The sequence below is a fragment of the Phalacrocorax carbo genome, chromosome 6 (assembly GCF_963921805.1).
Source record: "Phalacrocorax carbo chromosome 6, bPhaCar2.1, whole genome shotgun sequence".
Lineage (NCBI taxonomy): Eukaryota > Metazoa > Chordata > Aves > Suliformes > Phalacrocoracidae > Phalacrocorax > Phalacrocorax carbo.
The window spans coordinates 1,149,867-1,173,065 of NC_087518.1; the positions used below are offsets into that span (position 1 = coordinate 1,149,867).

Below are 23,199 nucleotides of genomic sequence, written 5' to 3' on the forward strand. Positions count from 1 at the left end.
CGGTACGCTCCCGCTGCGGCGCTAAGCCTCCTCGCACACCCATCACTTACGCAGAGGCTGTTGCGTGCTACGTCTTTGCCGTGTTGCTGCAGGCTTTTGATCAATGCTGCGCACTCGGTGCGGTCCAGGAAAGAGCGAGAAAAGCTCTTCGGACGAGTGCTGGGTCTTAGCTGTATTTCTGGGCCAACCCTTGTCTTGGTTAACTTGCGCCGGTCTGATGGGCGGCTCAGGCTATCTGCACTGGCAGCTGTTAGATGTGAAATGCTGCTGTTTTGGTTGGCTTGGTGAATATTTAACGCAGGCTGCTGTTGAAAGGATTGCTTTGACAGGGACTTTGCATAGTCCCATCTCAAGAGTTAGTACTTCATGGTGGGATTTTTTTGTTCTAAAATTCTCAACGTCGGACTAAATTTAGTCATGTAGAAATCAATAAATTACTGCTGACTTTAACGTAAGGGCAGAGTTAGGTCAACGTTAAATGGTTTTGAACAATCTTACTCACGGTATTTAGGCTCTTCTCTTTAGCTGGGAATGACATGATGAGAAACTTTCCACTGCTTTAAATGTTAAGGAATCTCTGAAAATATTTAGAAACAATCAATTACAAATGTTCTATGGTTTGGGTTTCGAGTTTTCTTTCTGAAGTACAGCATGTTCTTCTGCAGATTTTCATCCAAGCTACATGCTCATGTCCCAGAGGCTTGTTTCCATGGAGCATTTGTGTTTCTATCACAGTGTATGTCCGGTGACATGCACATATGAGAGGGCAGCTCATAGTGGAGTATTTCGTTTCAAGAGCAACCTGCTAGGGGCAGCTGAAGATGAGCCATTTGTCTGTCAGAGCACGGAACAAAGCAGCAGTTCTGTAAGCAGCGCCGAAGCTGGAGCACCATTTGGGAACAAGCAGTTTTCACATTATTAAGTCGTGCGCAACCAGCTGGGAACTATGTAAAACTCCACTGAAATACTTTCTTTGTCTCAACAGTACATATGAAAATAAGTAGCTTTTGGAGATTTGGTTTGTGTCAGGCTAATCCTGCTCAGCTTTTCCATACGTTTCTGTCTGCTAAAAGAACAGGGTAATAGGCTTATAGGAATGCAGGTTGGTACCTACTGGTATTTTAATTTTAATGAATACTTCAGGGGGTTGGGAGGAGGGTGTATGTTCTCTGTTTTAGTGTTCTGCGTATAATAACAAATTGTAACTTCAGGAAAATAAATCAGTGCAATACTGCTACCCCAAGGTCCAAAGTGCCAATAAAACAGCGGGAAGCATTCCTACGGAGGAGGAGAACTGTCCTCACTCTGCAGGAGTCCCTGGGTTTAAATCTGCTCCGTGGGACCCGTCGGGCTCAAGCAGGCTCCACCCAGGCTGGCGGGAGCATTTTGCCTGACCAAATTCTCCCGGCAGTCCGGTACGGCTGCAGCGGGGTGAGAGGCTTCCCGGCGCTTCTCCCCGCGGCGGGAGAGCTGCCGTGGGACCGCCTGCAGGACTTGCACCCCGCGGGGACGCTGCTCGCAAATGAGCGCGCTCTTTCGGCCGCCAAGGCTGGGTGGGCTCCGCCGCACCGAGCTCCCGCTGGGGTCTCCTCTGCTGCTTCTAAACGACGACTGCGGGGCGAGACCCCTGGGTGATAATGGCACCCCGCTCCAGCCCTGTCTCCGCGGACGCCCCAGCGCAGAGGCACCGCCAAGCAGCGGCTCTGCAGGATGGCTCCGCTAAACGCTGCCCGTGAGACGGAGCGACCCGCAGCCCCGAGCCCACCCTCGCAGCAGGCCAAGGGGCGACGTGGCCACGCTGCCTGAGAAGGCGGATGCTCTCTGACTTCCGAGTCGTACAGGATTTAGGTGAAAGCACAGGTTTTCCAGTTGTTTTCACACCGTACTTTTCCCGTGGAAATAGTTTAAGTTGCTTTTTATTCAGTAGCAGACTGTGTGGATGGTGCTCGTCCATAAACTCATTGCCCCTTGCTGTTCATCAGTCTAACGAAATAAAAAAATAAACATGTTGCTGTAGTAATGAAACCCTTGCGTCGGTTCCTGGGGAGGATGAGTTAATTGCCAAGCTCATGTCAGAAGGTTTGTGAACCTGGACTGAGATCTGCAGTGTGTGCGAGGGACGAGAAAGAACAGAACACTGAAAAAGAACCATTACAGATTGTTACATTAATTTTTCACACCTCTCAGAGAAAGCAGAAGAAATGGATTCCCTAAGGTGAAAGGCACGGGCACTTAAATGGCAATGAAATTATTCTGTAGATTCTAGCACTTTTGGCAAGTGTCAGACAGTAAACGGATCCATTAAAATATATCAATTCAGAAATTCATGATGCGTACGGCCAGCGGAGATAATTTCTTCTGACCTCCTCTATCGTGTGGGTCACGGAGTACCTTTTATATATCTACATTTCTATATATGTGTGTATATGTATATAAGAATTATTGAGTGCCAGTTTGTGGAGCCTGACTTTATTTTATCTTTATTTTATCAAAAATCAGACTAGCACAAATCAGGAGTAAGCCCATGGAAATGACACTGCTACAAAAACTCATAGGAAAAATCCGGCATGTGTGTGCTTGGTTTTCAGAAAACAGCACATTTGAGTCACCAGCAGCTTAAAACAAACCTGTGAAGTGAAGGAAGCAAAGTGAGGCATTATTGCTCTGCAGACTAATATATAAAATATATATGCATTGTGGGTGTGTAAAGACGTCTGCTACAACAAATTGAATCAACAGGCAGATGCTCAGCAGTGCGCGGCGCGGAGCGCATCGTGTACTGCAGCGGGGAAGGGCGGGACGCCGCCCCCCTGCAGCGAGCACCGCGTGCCGCGGGCGCTGCGCGAGCGCGGCGGCATCGCCTCGGCGCAGGCCTCGCTGAGCGGCTGGCTGCTGGAGCTGAGCTGCACCGGGGCAGCGCAATTCGTTTTGTGCTTTTATCCTACTCGACTTTGGCACCGTGCTAAGCTCCCCCCAAACTCCCAGGCAATTATTAAACCTTCTGGAACGACATCAGCAGTGCTCAGCCAACTGCTACCTCCCACTTTTTTGTTTTTCACCCGGGAGGCCGTGTATTTTTAGCCTGGGCTTTGCAACGTCCCCTCTGCGGAAATCAAAGAGCCCGGTCCGGCCGTGCCCAGGACAGCGGTGATGGCGGCGATGCCCATTCCCATGGCAACCCCGCACAGCCCTGTGCACGTCTGTGCAGAAGGTCGTTCCCATAGCAATGGGCTGACGTACACCGGTACCGAGAAACCTAAACGGAAGACAGGACTGACTCGGAGGTGGTGGAGTAGGTTAATTGCAGGAGAGAAGGTAGGCGGGGGATTGTTTTTCCAAATCTCACTGACGCAGCATCTTAAATGTTCTTTAACCGAACATCTCCTGGAAGATCTGGGCGAAGACTCTCTCATCTAGCTTTGGGATCCCTCGGTGACACACCTCCTTTGCCACCCGAGGAAACAACCGATCACAGTGGTTGCGAATTGTGTTCCATCCAGCAGCTGTCCACGGGTGCTCGCTGAACACGACAAATACGCGGAGATCAGCGCCATTACTTCGGCTGCTTTGGGGGTGTCTGTGTTACGGGGTAACTTCCACAGGTGCATGAAAAAGTGGAGAGGTTGGTATTAAAAATAAGCGGTAGATGATGCATTTAGTGCTGAAAAATTACCTCACCTAATAGTCATCCATAGGATTTTAAAGTTTCCCAAGTAGGTGTTTCATTAAACGTAATTAGAAAATGAAGACGGCATACATTCTAGCTGTGACACGAGAGGTTTAGAGCTTTGAAAGGCTCCTCAAAGGCTGCGTATTGAGCTCCTGCCATGCCTGGGGGTGCGGGGAGGCACGGCTCCCCTGCACAGCCCTCCGAAGCTGGGGAGAGGGGCTGTAGAAGAGGGTGAGCCCGCCTGCACCTCACGCCCTGTCCAGGCCTCGTGCCGACACACTGGTCTCGTTCCTTTCCTTTCCCCTTCCCTTTCTCTTTTCCTTTCTCCTCTTTCCTTCCTTCCCTTTCCCTTTCCCTCCCTCCCTCCGGGCTCAGGCCGCCCCGCAGAGCCGCTGCGATGCCGGCCGCCCCCAGCCGGGGCTGGAGGCTGCCGGGAGGAGCCCAAAGGGGCCGGGGCGCTTTGGGAAGCGGGCGGCGGGGCTGAGGCGCCGGCGGGCTCCGCCGCGGCCCGGCCCTGGGCCCGGCCAGTTCCCGCTCCTGCTCCCGCTCCCTTGCGGGCTCGGCCCCAGCCCGCTCCCCGCGCCCGCCCCGTGCCCGCGCCCGCGCCCGCGCCCGGCGGGGAGGCGGGCCCGGCGCCCGGCCGCCACTCCCGGACTACAGCTCCCGGCAGCCGCGGCGCCGCCGGAAGCGCGGCCCAGTGGCGGCGCGCAGGGCTGAGCGCGGGGGATTTGGACCCGCTGCCGGCCGGGCGGGGCCGGGGAGGGTGAGGGTCGAGCCGCCATGGCCCTGCCGCTGTCCGAGCCGCCGTGGCCGGCCAGCCTGGCCCCGCTGACGGTGCGTACGGTGCGTGCGGCGCGGCGGGAGGGCGGGGGGTGTCAGCGCGGCGGCCCGGCCTCAGGCGGGGCCGCGCCGGCACCGTACCCCGCTCTGCCCGGCCAGGTGCGCGGCAGGGGGGCGGGCAGGGCAGGGCAGGGAGGAAGGGCAGCAGGGAGACGGAGCGGGCAGCAGGCAGGGCGGGGAAGGGCCTCCGCGGCTCTCCTCGGCGGTGGGTGAGGGCCCAGCCCGGAGGAGCCGAGCTCGGGCCCGTCAGCTGAGCCCAGCTCAGCACAGGCCTGGCGCAGGGCGCCGCTCAGCGCGGCCCAGCCGTGGGGCAGCCTGCCACCAGTGCCGCCGCTCCTGCCGGCCGTAACGGCTGGACGCTGAACCGGCCCTCGCCCGGTGCCGGCGGTTCACCCTGCCCCGCGCCGTGCGGGAACGCGCAGCAGGGGCCGTGCGGCTGGAAGCGGGCGCTGGCCCGCCTGCCGCCCAGGCGCGGTGTGCCCCCGCCGGCTGTTGGGTCACCTCGGCTTTCCGTTGCAGGCAGTGGATGACTTGCTGCGGTGTGGGATATGCTTTGATTACTTCAGCATTGCAATGATCATTCCACAGTGTTCACATAACTGTAAGTAAGCCGTAAGCAGTACGGTTGCTTCTCGCTGCGTGTAAATTTATTGCTCTCGTGGGACTTGTCCTGCCTTACTGGCTCCGGTACTAACTTCATGAGTCCTGAGTCAGTTCCCAGAGGTCAACATAAAACTGTTACTTCCTTTCCATTGTAAATCTGTGCCTCCTGTCCTGTGATTAATGTTGTATTTTATGGATGATTGCTTAATGGCCTTAACAAGGCCAAGTGCTGGGTCCCGCCCTTGGGTCACACCAGCCCCAGGCAGCGCCCCAGGCCTGGGGCAGAGGGGCTGGGAAGTGCCCGGCGGAGAAGGCCCTGGGGGTGCTGGCTGACAGCCGGCTGGGCATGAGCCAGCAGTGCCCGGGTGGCCAAGGAGGCCACCAGCCCCCGGGCTTGTGTCAGCACTGGGGTGGCCAGCAGGGGCCGGGCAGGGATGGGCCCCCTGTGCTCGGCACTGGGGAGGCCCCACCTCGAATGCTGGGCTCAGGTTTGGGCCCCTCGGGACAAGAAGGGCCTTGAGGGGCTGGAGCGTGTCCAGAGAAGGGCAGCGGGGCTGGGGCAGGGTCTGGAGCACAAGTGTGCTGGGGGGCGGCTGAGGGGGCTGGGGGGGTTTAGCCTGGAGAAGGGGGGGGCTGAGGGGAGCCCTTCTCGCTCTCTGCAGCTGCCTGAGAGGGGCTGGAGTGAGGGGGGGTCGGTCTCTGCTCCCAAGTCACCAGTGACAGGACGAGAGGGAACGGCCTCAGGCTGCGTCAGGGGAGGTTTGGGTTGGATGTGAGGGAAAATACCTTCTCCGCCAGAGCGGTCAGGCCTTGGCTCAGGCTGCCCAGAGAGGTGGGGGAGTCACCGTCCCTGGGGGTGTTGGAAAACCGTGTAGACGTGGCACTTGGGGACATGGAATAGGAGCCAAGGTAAATGGGGCATTTCTGGCAAGTCAATAAAGGGGCAGTGACATTGTCCTTCCCTCTATTCTGTGGCTTTGTGGAATTTAGAATTAACATATTTCATGGAAGTGTACCTTCCTGTACATTCCAGGGATTACAGGAGTGGCAGTGGTGGGGGTGTGTCTTGTCCTGTGACTGCATTTAAGCCTGACTTGTCATTCAATTGACAGATCAAGGCAGATGGCTGGGGCCAAGGAGGGGGGGCAGAAATTTTGAGTGGATGGTTTGGTCTTCATACCTCTTTCCCAGGAAACACAGGATGGAGAATGACCTTGTGGGCCTTATGGGCTGGCAAAATCCTCTTGCACCTGCTCTGTGACAGACACCTATTGAAAAAAGTCCTTGTAAAAGATTTTCTCCTTTAGAATTTCAGAGACAAGTCATCATTTGACCATTAATTATTTACTGGCATGTAGAGCAGAGATTACTGATCCTTTATTTTCTTTACCAAACCTGTAGCTCTACTACTCATGGCTTAGCCAGCAAGGATGTTTTCCTGTGAGGTATTGCAGAGGGTCTCTTGCGGATGAAAGCTGTGAAGCAGCCTGCAACCTTTGCTTGTGCAATTACAGCTGCACCCTTCTGACAGCACGGACACGTGCCATCTGGAGTCATGTATTTAAACACCACCTATTCCTACAGTTGTTCATTTAATATCTTTCATAACACAAATAAGCACAAATACAGGCTGGATGGGGAATGGATTGAGAGCAGCCTTGAAGGGAAGGACTTAGGTATGCTGGTTGATGAGAAGCTCAGCATGGCTCGGCAATGTGTGCTCACAGCCAGAAGACCAACCGTATCCTGGGGCACATCAAAAGCAGTGCAGCCAGTGGGGTGAGGGAGGGGATTCTCCCCCTCTCCTCTGTGCTGGTGAGACCCCAGCTGCAGTGCTGCGTTCAGCTCTGCAGCCCCCAACGTATGAAGGACAAGGACCTGTTGGAGCAAGTCCACAGGAGGCCACGAAGATGATCTGAGGGCTGGAGCACCTCTGCTCTGAGGACAGGCTGAGAGAGTTGGGGGTTGTGCAGCCTGGACAAGAGGAGGCTGTGGGGAGACCTTTTTGTGGCCTTTCAGGACCAGGAGGAGGCCTACGAGAGAGCTGGAGAGTGGCTTTTTACAAGGGCATGTAGTGACAGGGCAAGGGGTGATGGCTTTAAACTGAAAGAGGGTAGGTTTAGATTAGATGTAAGGAAGCAATTCTTCACTCTGAGGGTGATGGGGCACTGGCATGGGTTGCCCAGAGAAGCTGTGGGTGCCCCATCCCTGGCTGTGTCGAGGACCAGGTTGGACGGGGCTTTGAGAACCTCGTCTAGTGGAAGGTGCCCTTGTCCATGGCAGGGGTTTGGAACTACGTGATCTTGCAGGTCCCTTCCAACCCAAACTGTTCTGTGATTCTGTGAATATCTTGAGGGTGGAACGAAATGCAGAGCTGTACGGCAGACAGCTTTAAGTGTTATGAGCTAAAGTTTTCCATGCTGCTCTGTCTGCCTCAGGCTGATATCTGCTGGAACGTGGTAGCGAAGCAGTTTGAGAGTCAGATTTGGGGGAATGTATTGCCTTTTCTCACGTTAAAATAAATGCTTCTAATTGTTTTGTTCAGAAACTATAGCACTTCCTCTTCCTTATGTGAAGGAGGACATTGTAGTTTGGCAATGAAATTTAGTTTAGCTTGGCAAAACTATCACCATTGAAAGCAGCATATTTCTGGTGGGGTGGACTGGAAATTCTCTAGAGTAGCTGGTGTTACAGCCTGCTTGTGACACAGCTGGGTTCAGAGGCCCTTAACTTTGAAAAGAATCCGTCTCCCTTTTTTTTAACAGATTACACATTTAATTTTCCCCTGCAAATTGCATCAAGCCTAAGTTTTCGATAAAGATTTCTTGAAATATTTTTCAACTCTGTTGTCTTTACGTAATCTCTTTAGTCCACTGAGATTGTACAACTGGAGGAAAAAAGCCCTCTGCCATTAATGAGCGATTATTTGTGAACAGATGAAGATGAAATACATTTGCTTGTAGAATTTTTTTCTGTTTCTCTTAATGATCCATTACAGGGCTTCTGGCCGGCTCTGTAATCTGTTTGCACCCATAGCCGCTTAGTGTTCCTGCCCTGCTCATTCCTGGGTGACTGGTAGCATTCAGTAGGACTCTTGACAGTAGCTGTTTAACTTCCACAGTGCTTCAGATTGTATCTTTAGCAACAGAACAGATGTGCCGTTTGTATTTCTTTCACATAATAAAAGTATCTGAAGATGGGCATCTTCTGTAAGATGGGCATCTCCCAGGTGGAGGGTGAACTGAGGCCCTGAGATTTCTTATGCTTCCAGTCGGAGAGGGTTGGATTTGGAGGACTGGTTAATTAGTGTGGCGTGGGCTGGGACAGTTGGATTTGAGCTTTTGTCCTGGCCCCGGGTGGCCTCTTCAGACCCCCAAAGCTGTGCCCTGCCTTTCAGACCTGTGTCCTGCACCTCACTCTCACGAACTCCATCCGTTTGTGAGACAAATGACAACCACCACTTCACGCTGAGGCGGTTGCCCGGCGGGCACGACCGCTGGCACGGGGTGTTAGAGGTGCTGCTCCCTTGAGGAACCGGGGCGGCTGGGAGGGAGCAGCCTGGCGGCGGCTGAGGGTGTCTCAGCTCCGTGTTCTGCTGCCTCCGCCGTCAGGGCGCTGCCCTCCAGCAAGGGATGGAGCCGGTGCTGGGAGCCGCCGGCAGCCCCGGTGAGCCAGCAGCGTGCCGCAGTTGGAGCCTTTATCGAGGCAGAGCTCAGTGCGAGTGCAGCCCTGGCCCGGGGCCGGCGTCGCTGGGAAGGTGGGCAGGGGAACCTGGCCCTGTTTGACTCACTCATATAGAAGTGGAAATAGCTGTTGGAGGGAGCTCTTATTTTGTCATCCAGGATTTTCCTTTCTTTAAATCTGCATTGAAGTTACTACTGTGCTTCCAGCTAAGCAGGTTTCAGAATTGCTTGCTCACTTAAAAGAACACCTGTGGTGGTCTGTGGTGTGTAAATTGTGGCATTACTGACTTTGCTCTTGCCAGGCTTGTTCGGTTTCTTCTCACAACCTTGCTACTTCCAGTTTAAACTGGATAGAGGTTGTTATTTGCTGGCAGTGACTTGTATACTTTTGCTCTGTCGTGGTTATTAAGCATCCAGTGATGACTGTCAGTTTAAATTCATGCTTTGGGATTCTCTTCTGTATACTGAAATACAGCGCTGTGGCTGAGTCTTACATTTAGTTTGGTAGGTGCAGCTTTTTAGGTAGGTTTGGTCCGTCGGTGCAGATGGAACCGTTGTGGCACCATTCAATTCTTGATGTCTGTGATGTCTACAGTAGACAGAGACTTATTTTGTAACCCCATGCTGAGACCTGGGCCATGGTGGGGCTACTTCTTCCAGAAGGAGAGGAGGCGAGTGGGAGAGGAGGGACTGGGGCAGAGAATTCTGAAGCTGTTTTCTTCTCTGCACATGCCCAGGGCCAGCCCTAGGCACAAATGGTAAGTCAAAGAGCTTATGTTGTTTATTATCCTCCAGCATGCTTCAGCTACCCTGGGTATGAGCAGTGATGGCTGCAAGCGTAGGTCAGACCCAGTGCTTACTGAAGGTGACTGGCTGTCAGATGTTGGTAGGCTAGATCTGTAAGCTGGTTCATACCCATCCAGTTAAAATGTTTGGGGTTTTTTTTATGGATTCCTCCCCCCATGTCACATTTTCCTATGTAACGTAACTTTTGAGTATTTAGAAGGATTTGCGGTTTTAAGTGTGGAATTAGTGCATTAATGCTCCTGCTGCTTTTCAGACTCCTTCACAGAGCGTCTTTGAAATATATCTGCTTCGGTGGCTGTTGCTGAGTGTGTTAAGTGCGGAGACTCTGGCCAGTAATGATCTAGTGAATGAATGTTTTGCTGGAGGGAGATGAAACTTTTTATATCTTGAAGCGGTTGTGCAAGCTCATAGATGAGTAGAGAAAGTAGAATAATTTCAGGAATTCGTGGCAGCAAAATGAAGCTTATGCCATATTTCACCAAAGAGTCTATTAAAGCATCCCGTGAGGATGGTATGACTTGCTTTTCCTGGCAAACATTTAAGCCGTCTCTCAGCGTTCCAGTGCTGTTTCCTATCCTTTGTAACCTTTTCCTTCTATCACAGGTTGGTATTGTTTTGGAAAGGGGAAGAAACACCTGGGAAAAAGTGGGGATAGAGAGTTTGGGGCTATGCAGGAAGGTGAAAGTGATCCAACATTGCTCACATAAAAAAAAAAGTGGTGGGGGGAGTAAGCAGTGCAAACACGCTGCTTTAAGCGGTGGTAGCAGGCTATGGTTTTCTTGTCTTGTGTTAAAGAAACAGAAGTAAACATCTGTTTTTGACAGAGGGACTGAGATTAAATGTTGAAAGAAGCTTGCATAAAATATGGTATTTTTTGCTACAACGGTAAACTTAACTCTATGGAAAATGGTGTATTTTCAATATTGGTGTATTGCGGAATAGTTTGCATATATTGTACAAAAAGAAAATATACTAATAAGGATGTTGAAATGCGTTTGGAAGAATGCCTATTTAAAACTTACCTATTGCCTTTTTCCAGATTGTTCCCTTTGTATACGCAAGTTTTTGTCCTTCAAAACTCAGTGTCCAACATGCTGTGTGGTAAGTGGTTTTCTTTTCCTCAGCTTGGTTTTTGTTTGGGTTTTTTTGGGTGAATCTAAGGAGGTTTTTCCTTTGGACTATGCTAAATAATTAATTCTGGTCATATAGTACCACCTTTCCTACTGGTGAGCAACTCTTTGGGCAAAGTGTGGTGCTCTTATGACCCAACTTCTGTTTCAGAGCTACTCTTCTGTCAGCACAGGCAGAAGTAGATGGAGCATCAAACCTGGGTTTTGCCTCGCAGCTGTGTGTACAGTCTGTTGTGAAACATTTAATATTGCCTCCTGATTTGTTAAAATACACCGTCATTTAAAACATGAGTGCTGAAATTTAAGCACTACAATTTTCTGTGATTGAGCGGCTTCACTTCACCTTTCAAGAAATCTTTAGAAGTGTCCACAGACCACCTAAACCTGAAACTCACTGACCCACCCGCGTAGCCTTTCTGGGGATGAGGGGACTGTGTTACGCACTGGGGACAGGAGGCTTTTGCTCTGAGAATTAGGTTAAATGCAAAAAACAGTAGTGGCAGGTTCAGCCTGCTCTGTGGGCGGTGATTATTACCACCTGACTGGAAGGCCTTTTTTGATTAAAGAACACAGAATGCAGTTTATTTTAGGCCTTAATCTAACTTTTCATCTTAAGTCAGTTGGGCTTTATTGAGCTCCTAAAAATGGTGGGCTGCCTAAAAACAATGAATGGCGCTTCAGGAATATTGGCAAAATAGAAGTAATTTTCTTCTATGTTTCTAAAGCATGAGCCAGACTAGATTTTTCAAGACTGGAAAACAGATCTATTTGTAGCATTGTCAGTTTTTAACCAGACTACTTGATGTACATTTCTGGGCAATACATTTTACTACCACCTTCTTAAGAATCACATGTATTGATATGAGCAAGACTTATAAAAGCTTTGTAAAAAAACAACAAACAAAAAAAAGAGCAGCAGAGACAGCCAGAGAGAGATAAAAATCAGAAATTGTTTAAAAAGAATGAATTGAATGCACAAAGCCATTTCATAATTCATATTTTCATTCCATAATCACTCAAAAGATTAACATTCCCCTTCATCAGTTTTCATGCCTTGTTGCTTAAGGTTCTTATCACATTTGTGGGATCCTTGGTTTGGTTTTCAAAATAGTTAGAGGCAGACTACAATAAAGCATTGTTGGAGGCTGGGTGCACTAGGTTTTGTTGCTTTATGCTTAATTTTTATCTATTAGCTATCATTTCCCAGACTTACAGTTCTCAGGCAGTTATTTTGGAGTTGGATTCAATGATCCTTGTGGGTCCTCATTCCGTTCTGTTATATTTCGGAAGGAAAAAATGCTTACACTTTATGCATCTTCATTCACACAGCAATTTTGCGGGGGGTGGTTGAAGCATAGATCCAAGAAACAAATTATTGGTCACTTGAACTTTTTCTGGGTGCTTGTTGTTTTCACTGGATCTGAATGTTTGGGTTTTTTTCCCTTTTCTTTCTTTCTTAATAGGCAGTCTCGGAATCTGACCTGAAAAATAACCGGATATTAGACGAACTAGTAAAGAGCTTTAATTCTGCAAGGTACGCTGTAATTTTATTAATACTGTCTCTGGTTTGGCGGCTGGAAAGGCAGGTGTGACTGACTTTGTGTTGCCAGGCCAGGAGTCCTCTTAGAGGACCAGTGTGAGGACCGAGTGAAAAAATTGTGGTGTGTCAGAAATGTTGTCAAAGACGAATGTTTATGCTTTTGGAAAAATCCTACAGTTTTCTGGCTGAAGGTTGCTGTCCGCTCAGGTGATGTGTTGGGGTTGTGTAAGCTTATTTTGGTTTGGCTTCTGCTTAGCTGCCGTGTGAGTTACAGTCTCTTCCAACGTGTAGGAAGTCAAGCAGATGTGTCAGGATTCTACAGGGTCAGGAATGGTAATAAAGATTTTCTTCTAAGATCCTTCCTGTGTGTGCAGGGGAAATTCTGAACAGGAAGATTTTGTCCAGTGGTAATGGCCAACTTGCAAGAGAATTCTCTTGGTGAAGTCATTGGTTGGGAAGAATGTAGGTATTGAGGGACCGCAAATGTGAGTTTTCCTGGATAAGAGAAGTAAAGGAGCACTGTGCTTTCACCTGGGTTCCTTATCTACTTTTCTGTTATTTTTCATTTTTGACCTCCTCATCCCTTTGAAAGACAGGAACAACAGAATAAGCATGAGTTGGTAAATGCTTACCACTGTAGATAGATGAGATTTCTTTTGTTATATCTCTCTCTTCTTCCAGTTAGAAGCAGCTCTGTGACTTACTAGCTGTTTTGTAGGTGTTCCTGTGTCTACGGGAGACAAATGCACTCTCATCTTGTTCTCAGAAATGAACTCGGAGCTTGAAGTCAATATGATCCTTGGCTTCATAAGTGATAGGAAGCAGAGTTGAGTTTATGGCTTTGTTTCTTGACAGAGGTTTCTCTATGATGAAGATCTAATATTCTGCATGACCACTATTAGATTGAATTGATTTTATTTGAAGAATTGAAATTCTACTGTTCCATTATTTTAGCTTGAACTCTGGTGTTTCCTAGTGATAAATGGATTAGTATTTTTTTGGTAATGTCTAATTTTGCAGGGAACAAGTAGTGCTGACTTGGATCCATTATGATATTAAATCTTAAACGTTAATTTTTTTGGACTGCTTTAATGGATCAGTGTAAATCTTACCAGTCAGTAGTTTAATAATGTTGGAGTTCAATCAATTTCTCAACATGAAGCTAGATCAATACGACAGAACCGTAGTGTCCTGTTCTGCACCGGGTACTGGGTGAGGTGGGGGAGAGCCAGTGCTCGCTCTTTCTGGGTCTTAGTAGGAAAGGCTCAACAACAAATGGCTTACTAAGTTCCTGCTTTAAGAACGCAGAGTAATAAGAGGAATACGGATAGCGAGTAAATCTTGTGTGGCTTCAGACGCTGGGCACCCTGCGTTCGTGCTCCTCTCAGCCTGGAATTGCATTCGCCCTACAGATGGTCCCGAGTTGGAGGGGAGCGCCGCTTGCCTGGAGAGTGTTATGTGGTAGGACTATCATTAAAGCAGAAGAGCATTGTTGGCTTCTGCCCTAGTGATGTCTGTACAGGACAAATCTGTCTCCCCGCCTCCTTCCCCATCTACTTAATTTCTTTTTGGCCCTCCCAAAAACAAATCCAAAGTCCAGGGGCTGATCTTTGAAACCTGCTAAGCTCTTCAAGTCCATCTGGACTTGACTTTGAGCCTCAGGTAGTTTAGTGTTTATGAAAATCAGGCCTTAAATCTTTTCAGTATTTCACAAAATTCAAACACATTTCTTAAGTCAAGCCTGTAGGGAAAGAAAATGTTAATGTTGGTAGTACTTAGCAGAGTAAAAGCTGTGCTCCAAGGTCAGTGCGTGCATGGAATGGAAATCATTCTAAATAGGCCGGAGTGCTGATCCCGCGCGCGCTTCTGCGCAACATTAGCTCCCGCACAAGTGTTTGCAGAATTGGAGCCTTCATGATCATTTGTGCTCAGGGATGGTTGCCTTGGGAGTCCTGCTTCCTCCCGGTAGAAGTGAAGATGTGCTGTTCGTTATGGCCCATTAACATTATGTTCTGCGTGAAGGGGTGGAGGAGCGGTTCTGAGTAGCCTTTATCGCACTGCCCTGCCCTTGTGTTGGGACACGCACGAGAATCCCGAGCAGCGAAGGAGTTTGGGGGTGCGCTGCTCCGACCGGTGCTGCCCACGGGGCCCTGCTGGGGCGAGCACAACCTTTGCTCAGCTTCCTGGCTGCTGCCTGTGCCGTGCTTTGCAGGCAGAATTCATCGCTGAGTGAGGCAGGGAGTGCTGCTTGTGCCATCTTTCCTATGAACGGTGTTTTTATCAGTTACAGTGAGGCCAGTGTCTTCAAAAATAATAAGTTTTGGGCTCGTTTTGAAATTACTTTCACTGTCCTCTAATAAAGAGATTATTTTGAAAGTTGTCAATTTCTGCATCACCTAGTTAGAAAATTTAGCCACAGAAATTAGAATGATACTGACCTAAGGGGAAAACTAGTCCTTGCTGAAAGTGATCTGTGCTTTTTTTCATGCATAGGGAAGAAAAATACGTTTTTACTTTCAAGTTTATATCTCGGCTACCTCATCAGGGTTACTTGACAGCTAGTGACTCAGAGGAATAAACACATCCATGCTGCGTGCTTGAGAGAGCAGGTACTGTCACTTCTAAGACACCAACTAAACTTCCAGGAGGACTGCAGAAGGGATTTCAAGGAGCCGAATTGCTCCTTAGTACAGTCGCGACTGCCCTGCGTGAGCGGTTCCTAGGGAGATTCACAGCCCATCTCTTCCCTGGAATTTATTTATGTGGAAGCACTAGATTCCCAACCACTTTCTCTGCTCCATAGCTGCTTTGGCAAGGGAGAAGTAAATGGCCATAAAATGGGAGCCAGGATCTCAGTGAAGCAGGACACAGGAATCTTTTTTTGCAGGTCTTGCAGATCTGAAGGAAAAAAATTCTCAAGATGTTTATACCATTATTAAAACATGCCTGGCAGGGAGAGTATGCTGTATACAGTGAATTAAGATGACTGTCCGTTTTTAGTTAACCTAAAAGAAGCGCAACTCCCTGTCCTAACCCAAGCCAGCGATTAAAGAGGATGGGTCTCAGAGGAGGATTTGGTGATGGTTATAACAGTGCATGTGAGGACTCAGTCACACCTTGTTGGTTCATCTTTCAGCCTTTAAAGGGTGCTTCTGTTCTTAAACTGAGGTTTGTCAGCTGTGACGCATGTACTGCTTTTGTCCCAGGAAGGTAAAATTGTATCTGCTAAAACCTTTCAGAGGTGACAGTGGTCCGTGTTAAATTCTGAAGAGCATATAATAGATAATGTTGAAAACTGCATGCAAAACACAGAGCTTTTTGAAAACAGGGTTGTCACAGAATCACACAGGTTGGAAGGGACCTCAGGGATCATCTAGTCCAACCTTGTCCTGAGGTTTACCAGTAGAATCAGTTTCCAGGTGAGGCGGGCAGCCTGGCGATGGTAGAGGGTGGACCTCTCCACTGCCTGCATGCTCCCTCCTGCTCTGCTGGCTGGCCCGGAGTGACGGATCACTCCTCCGCTCTAGCCAGGCTTCTCTGAATCACTCCAATAACAACTGTCAATTCCTGTGCATAACGAGCAATGTGGGTAATTCGCTCTGGCGGTGAGGGAGGGGAGTGGCGGTCGCTACGGGCACTGTGGGGTAGCCCAGGGCTGTGCCGGGAGCGCTCTGCCATCCCGGGGCGCCCGGGTTGGGTTTGGGGTGCCGGTCGGTGGGGCGCAGGTCTGGCAGGGCCACTAGATGTCGTCACACAGCCAGTGAAGCCAAAATACTGCACTCTGGGAAAAACCCATCTGGGACTCTTCTCTTCTGAATTTAGTACCAGCATTTTCTGTATTTTCCCACCAAAAAAAAAAAAGGCATACAGAGATTTCATGTGTGTTTTGGCAAACAAGTTTTCATATTCTTGTCCTAGTGTTCTTTCCATTGATTCTGTGCCAAAATCAGATCCCTTCGGAAAGTCTATTCATAAGACTTTATCCTTCAACATGGGGAAAAACTCAGTATGATTATTTGTAGACCAATGGCATAATTAAAGCAACCATTATTATAAACTTATTGTTAGGATAGGTTTTGGTTTTTGTGGTGTTCTTCCAGGCTCTCTCTCTCTTTTTGTTTTATACCAGACCATATCTTATTGAGACAACTGGCATTACAGAATCTGAGATTTCTGTTCAGAGGATTTCTGTTTTGGCTGCCTTCATGCAAACATTAACAAGTTGCATTTGAAGCGAGGTAGCCTGTCTTGCCCGCTCTGGAGCCACTCTCCTGAGTTCAGCAGTCTATCCTTTTGTACAGGACTCGTTGCAAAAATGCCGCGACTTGCACTCTGAGCCTTTTGCTGTGTGTCTCCCGCCTGCCTCTGCTGGCCATGGGGCTGCCTTCCTCCCTCCAGCTCTACCTCAGCCTTCACTGGAATTGCTCAAGTGCCCCTTGCTCGGGTTTGCAGTCCCTCTTGGGTCCAGGCCCACCTCCAAACACGCGTTTGGGCCTGGCAGCCGCCCTGAGGGGCAGAGCAGGCTACTGAAGGCTCTGCTTCGGAGAATTGGAGGTGCTATAAGCTGTGCTATCGTGATTCTGCCTGAGAAAGAAATGTTGAGAAAAAGATAAATGGATCATTCTTGAGTCTGGTGAAAAGACAAACTGATGTGAAGTTTGACTTTCAGGAGCTAGTGCGAACACATGGGGAAGTACATTTTAGCTAGTGAATACATGTTGTGGAAAAATAAACAGATGTAATGGCGGTTACAGACAGTAGAATGTGTTACGCTGACAAGGGGAGGAGCTCTCAAAAGCAATAGAAAATACCCTGGAAAGAAAGATGAGGGAGGTCACTTGCGTTCTCTAGATGAAGACAATGAATATAGGCAACAGGCTAATTGTTCAGATATTTTTGCCTTTTGGGGCTATATTGTTCTTTATATTATGGGAAAACTAAACTGTGATTGCATTGACGATCCGTTTGATGTTTTCTGAGCCATGCAGAATTTAGCTTGCTGTAAGCACAGGGTGGTGGGCTTTTGTGTAAAAATGATATGTTAACAGCCAAAAGAATAATATGATAAGGCTGCGTTGACTTTGAGCTGCTTCAGTGGTAGGCTGCCTGTATGAAAACCTGGGGCAGCCTGAAGAAGTAGACATGTATTTACATTACCAGAAGGGAAATTCTGTGTTCAAAAAGGGGAAAAAAAATTTTTTAAAAGGTACATCTTTGGTCAAACACCCAGCTGCATCCTTTGGAGGATCAAACTTTGCCAAAGTGTATTAGGAATACAACGCAAATAATTTGTTTGCTTTTGAACTTGATTGTAGAATATAACCATCTGTGTTGTGACAAGTCTTCTCAGGCTATAGTTTGTAACCTTTAAGTTGAAGAATACTGTGCATTTATCTGCAGTAAAATGAGATGCTTTGTCTGCCAATGATTGCTGCTAATGGCCGTGTTGAGCAGATCGTGCTGTCAGACCTCTCTGGTACTTGTGGATGAAATATACCCCATGTAAACAGCAAATGTGAAGCAGGAGCGGGGCAGGGCTGCATCAAGGCACTCTGTGTTCCCATTAACTAGCTCCAGAGTTCCCCGTGAAGCTGATCCTACGCCAACAGTAGCTAGACCACTGTGTGTTTGTGTCAGCCTGAGAATTAACCTCCTTAGAAACTTCCAGTCCATATCTAGGCATAAGCAGACAGAAAAACATAGTTTTGCTGCCACACTTAATTGCACTTGTTTGCACTGCAGAGAGTTAGTGTGTCTTGGGACAGACGTGAATTGCCACTGGCAGATTTGGTCGTTACATCCAGTAATTCAGGAAATTTAAGCTCCAAACTGGGCTTCTGAATCTGGCTTGAATTAACCAGTGCAGAGCGTTTGGTGTGCTGAGCTCGTTGCTCTCATTTTTCACCAGGAACCTACCTTAAGCTAGTGTAATTGTGGGGTCACCTGATGACTTCTGTATCTTTTAAAAACAAGTCGATATATACAGACAGTTCTTAATTAGTTGTCCTTCTCAGACATGGAAAATGTTTATCTTAAAAGACTGCAAAGTTTTCTAAGTACTTACCCAATGCCGATCTGTATCCAGCGCAGCATGGATTGGGGAGGTGGAGGCACAGGGGCACGTGAGGTATAGTGTGCCTTTTGGTGTGGGGCTCTTAGATTCCTCAGCATCCTCAGAAGCTATCCCTGTTCCCAACCCTCCCTCACGTGTTGTCCTGCTAGAAAGAGAAGTGGAGGGGAGGTCCTCCCCATCCCACCTAGCAAGTGGGGACAGAGTGTCTCTAAGAGGTGAACTCATCTCCTCCATTCTTCGTTAGAGAGATGCTTAATTTTCTTTAAGATTTTCCATTTTTTATAAGCTGTCCCAGCTTATCAGAGCTTGTAGATGGTAAAACTTTTTTTGTAATTGCCTGGTTTTTTTTGGGCTAGGACTTTTGAGGACGCAGCAGGCTGGGACTTGGCAGGTGGTGCTTGTGAGAATGGCAGCAAGTCAGGGAGAAAGCTGACGAACAGCTGGGCAGCTGTGCAGGCTTTGCGCTCTTGGAGAGCTCAGGAGAACGGTTGTGTAGGTTGCCAAGGGATGATGGAGCAGTGAATTAAAGAGGAATGGGTCAGTGACTGCATGTGTACTTCTGCTGGCTGTTCTCGGCTGGATGATGTGAACTTTGTGACCCTCAGGATGTGAAGGGCTCTTGTCAAAGCAGTAGTGGGTAAGAGTGGTTTGTCCATCGTCAGCGTTAGTTGGGAAAGCCTTGCATCCACTTGTGAGGATACAGGAGTGAAGGTGAACCACAGGGTGTGAGGGCAGTCCAGACAGCTGCATTGCTACGCTGTCTCCCTGCCAAGAATGTAGTCTCTGGCTTTATTTATCTTAGCTCGATATGTATAAAATACGTGGTAAAATAAAGAGGATTCTGCAAAAACCCCTGGGGTGGGGGTAGGAATAAAACATGTCTTTAAGATCTTTTGCAATTGCCTGAGTTAGGACAACTGTGACTTTAGCACTTCTAGCTTTGAGGTAATATGAAGAATTATAATAAGACTGACAGCATAATGACCCATCTGTTGCTTATGTGTTCCTACTGATAAAACAGAAGTTTATTTCTTTGAAAAGGGACTTCTGTTTAACTCGCGTCTTAACATTTACCGGCCCTGAGGAGGATAGGGAGTACCAGTCGAGGGTAAAGCACATATTGATGGGTGGTAAGGGTTCTGGAGGAGATTGGAGCAGGCTGTTCTTGGAGGCGGTTATGTTTTTCCCTTATTTTACATGAGAAAAGAACAGAGGGTTTGTGCTCTTTGGCTGGTCATCGGTGAAACGTGTGACAGAAATAGTTTGGGTTAGCTGACACTAAATCTCAGGAGCTGACAAGCATGCAGTTATCTCTTGGTGGGGTTCTGCTCAGCTGGGTGGGCAGTGAGCAGCTCTGCTAAGGAGACCCACAGTAAGCAGGGACGGGAGGAACATGGCAATGCCTTCTGCTACGCTCTTCGGTTTCAGGAGCGTCTGTCACAGCTGGTTACGGTGCTTGAAGTGCTCTGACTTGGAAATGGTCACCTACCATCTTCAAGTAAGGGGGAAAACTTTTTGTTCTTTACTGTGTTCCATGTGATGTTTTGAGCGGCATTTTATTACATTTACAAAGCGTAATTTATTTCGTCTGAAAATCAGGAAGATAATTCCTTGACTCTGTAGAGCATGCTGAGGCTCAGCTGCTCCTGGTTGTGAGGGCTAGCCAACTCCCCAGTGCTGCAAGGGGGAGAGGGAGGAAGGGATGGAGGGAGAACTCCATCTGTTTTCATTCTGGTTTCCTTTCAGAGAAAAAGCTAATACTGTTCAGTGTAGCTAACTGCGTGTTGTCTTCTGGATGCTTCTAGACAACAGCTGTTCCAGTTGGTCTTGGACGCTCCACAGATTTCATCTCCATCGGCCCGTAGCAGGCATTCAGCTGGCAAAAATCACGTTAGGAGTCCTGTTTCTTGGCCAACGTTAAAAGAAGAGGTGCCAGTGATTGACCGTTTCTTGAGAAAGGAAGAAGTTTGCACCCCGACGAAGGCAGACGGCCTGGCAGGGGCAGATCAGATGATTGTCAAAACTGAGGAATGCCATGACCTTTACAGCAGTTCTGCAGAGGTTGATGGTAAAGGCAATGAAGTGGGATCACAACAGAGTCCTGAGTGCACCAAAAGTCATGAAAAGCCTTCTACATCTGTGGTAAAAGTAGGCAGGAAAGGTGAGAAGCTTAATTTTTATTTGTCTTGCTCTCTCCCCCAAGCCTGTGGTTGCTGTGGCTGTATACATTGGAGCACCTTCAGTACGTGGCATTCATCTCATTTCCCTGCGTTGTTCCGATCTGCGTGGGCATGTTCAGCTGCTTCCCGCGTAACTGGACCATGCTTCATGCAGGTTACCGCTTTGTGGGACAGCTCTGCTACAAGCATGTTCTTGATGAGGAAGCTTGGGCTGATGCCAAGTAATAAGATGGAGTTCAATGCTTACAGATTCCTTTGCTTTGAGTAACAACTCTAAAAAACAATAGTTGCACAACAGACTTAGCAAAAAATGAAGTCATTTTCTCTTCTCCTTCCCATTAATGACTAGACAGAGTACATCGACATATATTCTGCTCTCATATCCTCAAGTAACCAGAAGCAAGGTATTTTATAACGTGATGGCTATTTGAGGGGTGCACCCGCCATCAAAATGATCGTGGCTTCAGTTTTGTTAATATTCCTATTCATACACTCTCCAGAAGAAAGTAATCTGATTTGTCCTGTAATTCTACAGTGTTAAGATTAATTATTTTTTGAAGCATGAAAATGCCTATTTATACTCATCAACTGCAGTAAAATGACAGAGACCTCATAGTTCTGATGTGATGCCAGCCATCGTATTGACCCAATTAAGAGCCTAAATTAAAATAAAAGACCATGTAGGAGTAAAACACTGATTCTTATTAGCTCATATTTATCTGTACTTTTGTTTAACAATTTATTCAGCTGGAACTCTGAAGTTTGTATTTATTCATTAGCTAGGTAAATACTGCTTAAAGGTGTAATGCAGCCAGAAACGTAGCTGTACGAGAATGGCATCAGCTTGGCCAGATGTTACGTTTCCCAGTTTTATGCATCAGACTTGCTTGCATTACTAATTTAAAACTCATGAAAATTTACTGCTCATTTGTTCTTGAACAATTGAAATTTTCACTTGCTTACCATTTTATGACCTTATTAAATCCTTGAGCATGCATTACATGGAAATTATTTCCACAAATGCAAAGTAGTTGGTCAAAGAATATAAATGAAAGACTTGAAATGAGGCAATGCTGCAGTGGTTTAGTAAAGATTGTTTGTTCCTCTGTTAAGAATTGAAATGTTAACCTCAAATACAACAACGGACTGCTCAGAACTGCTGTTTTGTTACTGCCCAGCTTTTTTTTTTTTTAACCTTTGGCTAGAATATGATGTCATGGGAGTCAGGAATCGCAAAGCAGTGGTACCAGATAACTCTCTCAATTCCCACAGCATTTCACAGCGTTTTCCACAGGTTGTTTTTTGTTTTGTCTTTTAAATCAAAACCAACTTCCTCCTTATTAATAGAGAGGATGTCAGTTAAAGAGTCTCTTCCTCATCCTGTTCATTTAAAGTTAGCCTTTTGTTTTTGACATAATGTGATTGCTAAAGACAAATGTTTTAAGTCTGTTTTTTGACTCTCTTTACAGGTAATGTTTATAGGTGCTTCTTGAAAATACAATGCAAGGAGAATTCTGAGTTGGGTGGGACCGTGCTATGGGGCGTTCGTGAGCCTCTGAGCCCAAGTCCCAGAATCTAGTTGTCTGTACCCAGAAATGAGAGCGAGGCATGGCTGGATCATAGGATTGAGGCTGAGCTAACCCGTGTATTGACAGTCCTGCTGAGAGCCATAGGCTGGGAACGTTATGTTAATATGAATAAAGTTTGTGCTATACTGTGTTACCAGAATGAAGCAGCTTCCTTTATTTAGGAGTGGAATACTGCAAAACAGAGATTAGCACGGAAATATGCTTATGTTTGTAATAGCCCCCAGGTTTCTGTGTAGTACATGTGTTATTCTAGATTTTTATTAGAGATTTCATTCCACCTGACTGCGGGGAAGATGAGAGTCGTTCTGCTATTACATAGGGAGGGAAATAAGTGTTCTGGAATGAAAATGAGAACAAAAAAGGGAGATTCTGGATAGACACACCAGATCTTTTAAAAGAAGAAATCTGGAATTCTAGATTTTTCTTTTCTTGAATCAACAGTTTTTCAGATAAAAACATTTGCTCTTTGCTGTAATATACACGCTAGTGAGTTCCTTCTCCCTCGCTTTCAGTGGATTGCCCTGTTTGTGAGGTTGCTATTCCAGAGCAATTTATAAACAAACATCTGGATAGCTGCTTGACAAGAGAAGAGAAGAAGGACAGCCTCAGAAGGTAAGAAACAACTTTAAGAACTTTTATATGAACGTAGCCATTTTTCTGCACTGCTGAAATAAGAAATATTAGTTGGTGGGCTATAAGACAGTGGATTGTGTTTGTTTCTTGGTTACCTGCTGTATGGATCACTCTAAGTTTAATCACTGTATAGATATGATAGTGGTGATCTGCCCCTCTCGAGAAAGCATGTGGATTGCCAGCAGAATTAGTTTTTGGCTTTTAGTGGCAAGAAAACACTGGACAGTGTTTTAAAGAATTCAACACAGGGAGTAAAACTTAGTCTGTACATGATTCTCGTCACATTCCTGCTCACTGGCATTAAAATTCTATTCAGATAACGCTTATTCCCATTTTTCACTCTGTGAATTAATTGCTTCCCCCTGATTCAGATGGGCCAAAAGACAATTGCTTCACTAGCTGTCAAGTTAAAAAATAAAAATTGCACCTTACTCTGCTCACTGTGGCTCTT

At 47.4% G+C, this 23,199-nt stretch overlaps 1 protein-coding gene across 5 annotated transcripts in view; it reads left to right on the forward strand.

The window, feature by feature from the left end:
- Positions 1–4,131: 4,131 nt before the first annotated feature.
- Positions 4,132–23,199, forward strand: part of RAD18 (RAD18 E3 ubiquitin protein ligase) — a 49,798-nt gene continuing 30,730 nt past the window's right edge. For 3 of the 5 annotated variants that reach the window (XM_064453407.1, XM_064453409.1, XM_064453408.1), the window contains exons 1-6: positions 4,132–4,504; positions 5,030–5,111; positions 10,643–10,704; positions 12,197–12,267; positions 20,152–20,507; positions 22,628–22,727. In XM_064453407.1, coding sequence (XP_064309477.1) covers positions 4,451–4,504; positions 5,030–5,111; positions 10,643–10,704; positions 12,197–12,267; positions 20,152–20,507; positions 22,628–22,727 — 725 coding nt within the window. In that variant the 5' untranslated portion in view covers positions 4,132–4,450. The remainder of the gene's footprint in view (positions 4,505–5,029; positions 5,112–10,642; positions 10,705–12,196; positions 12,268–20,151; positions 20,508–22,627; positions 22,728–23,199) is intronic. The other 2 variants (XM_064453405.1, XM_064453406.1) reach the window with 1 other exon arrangement.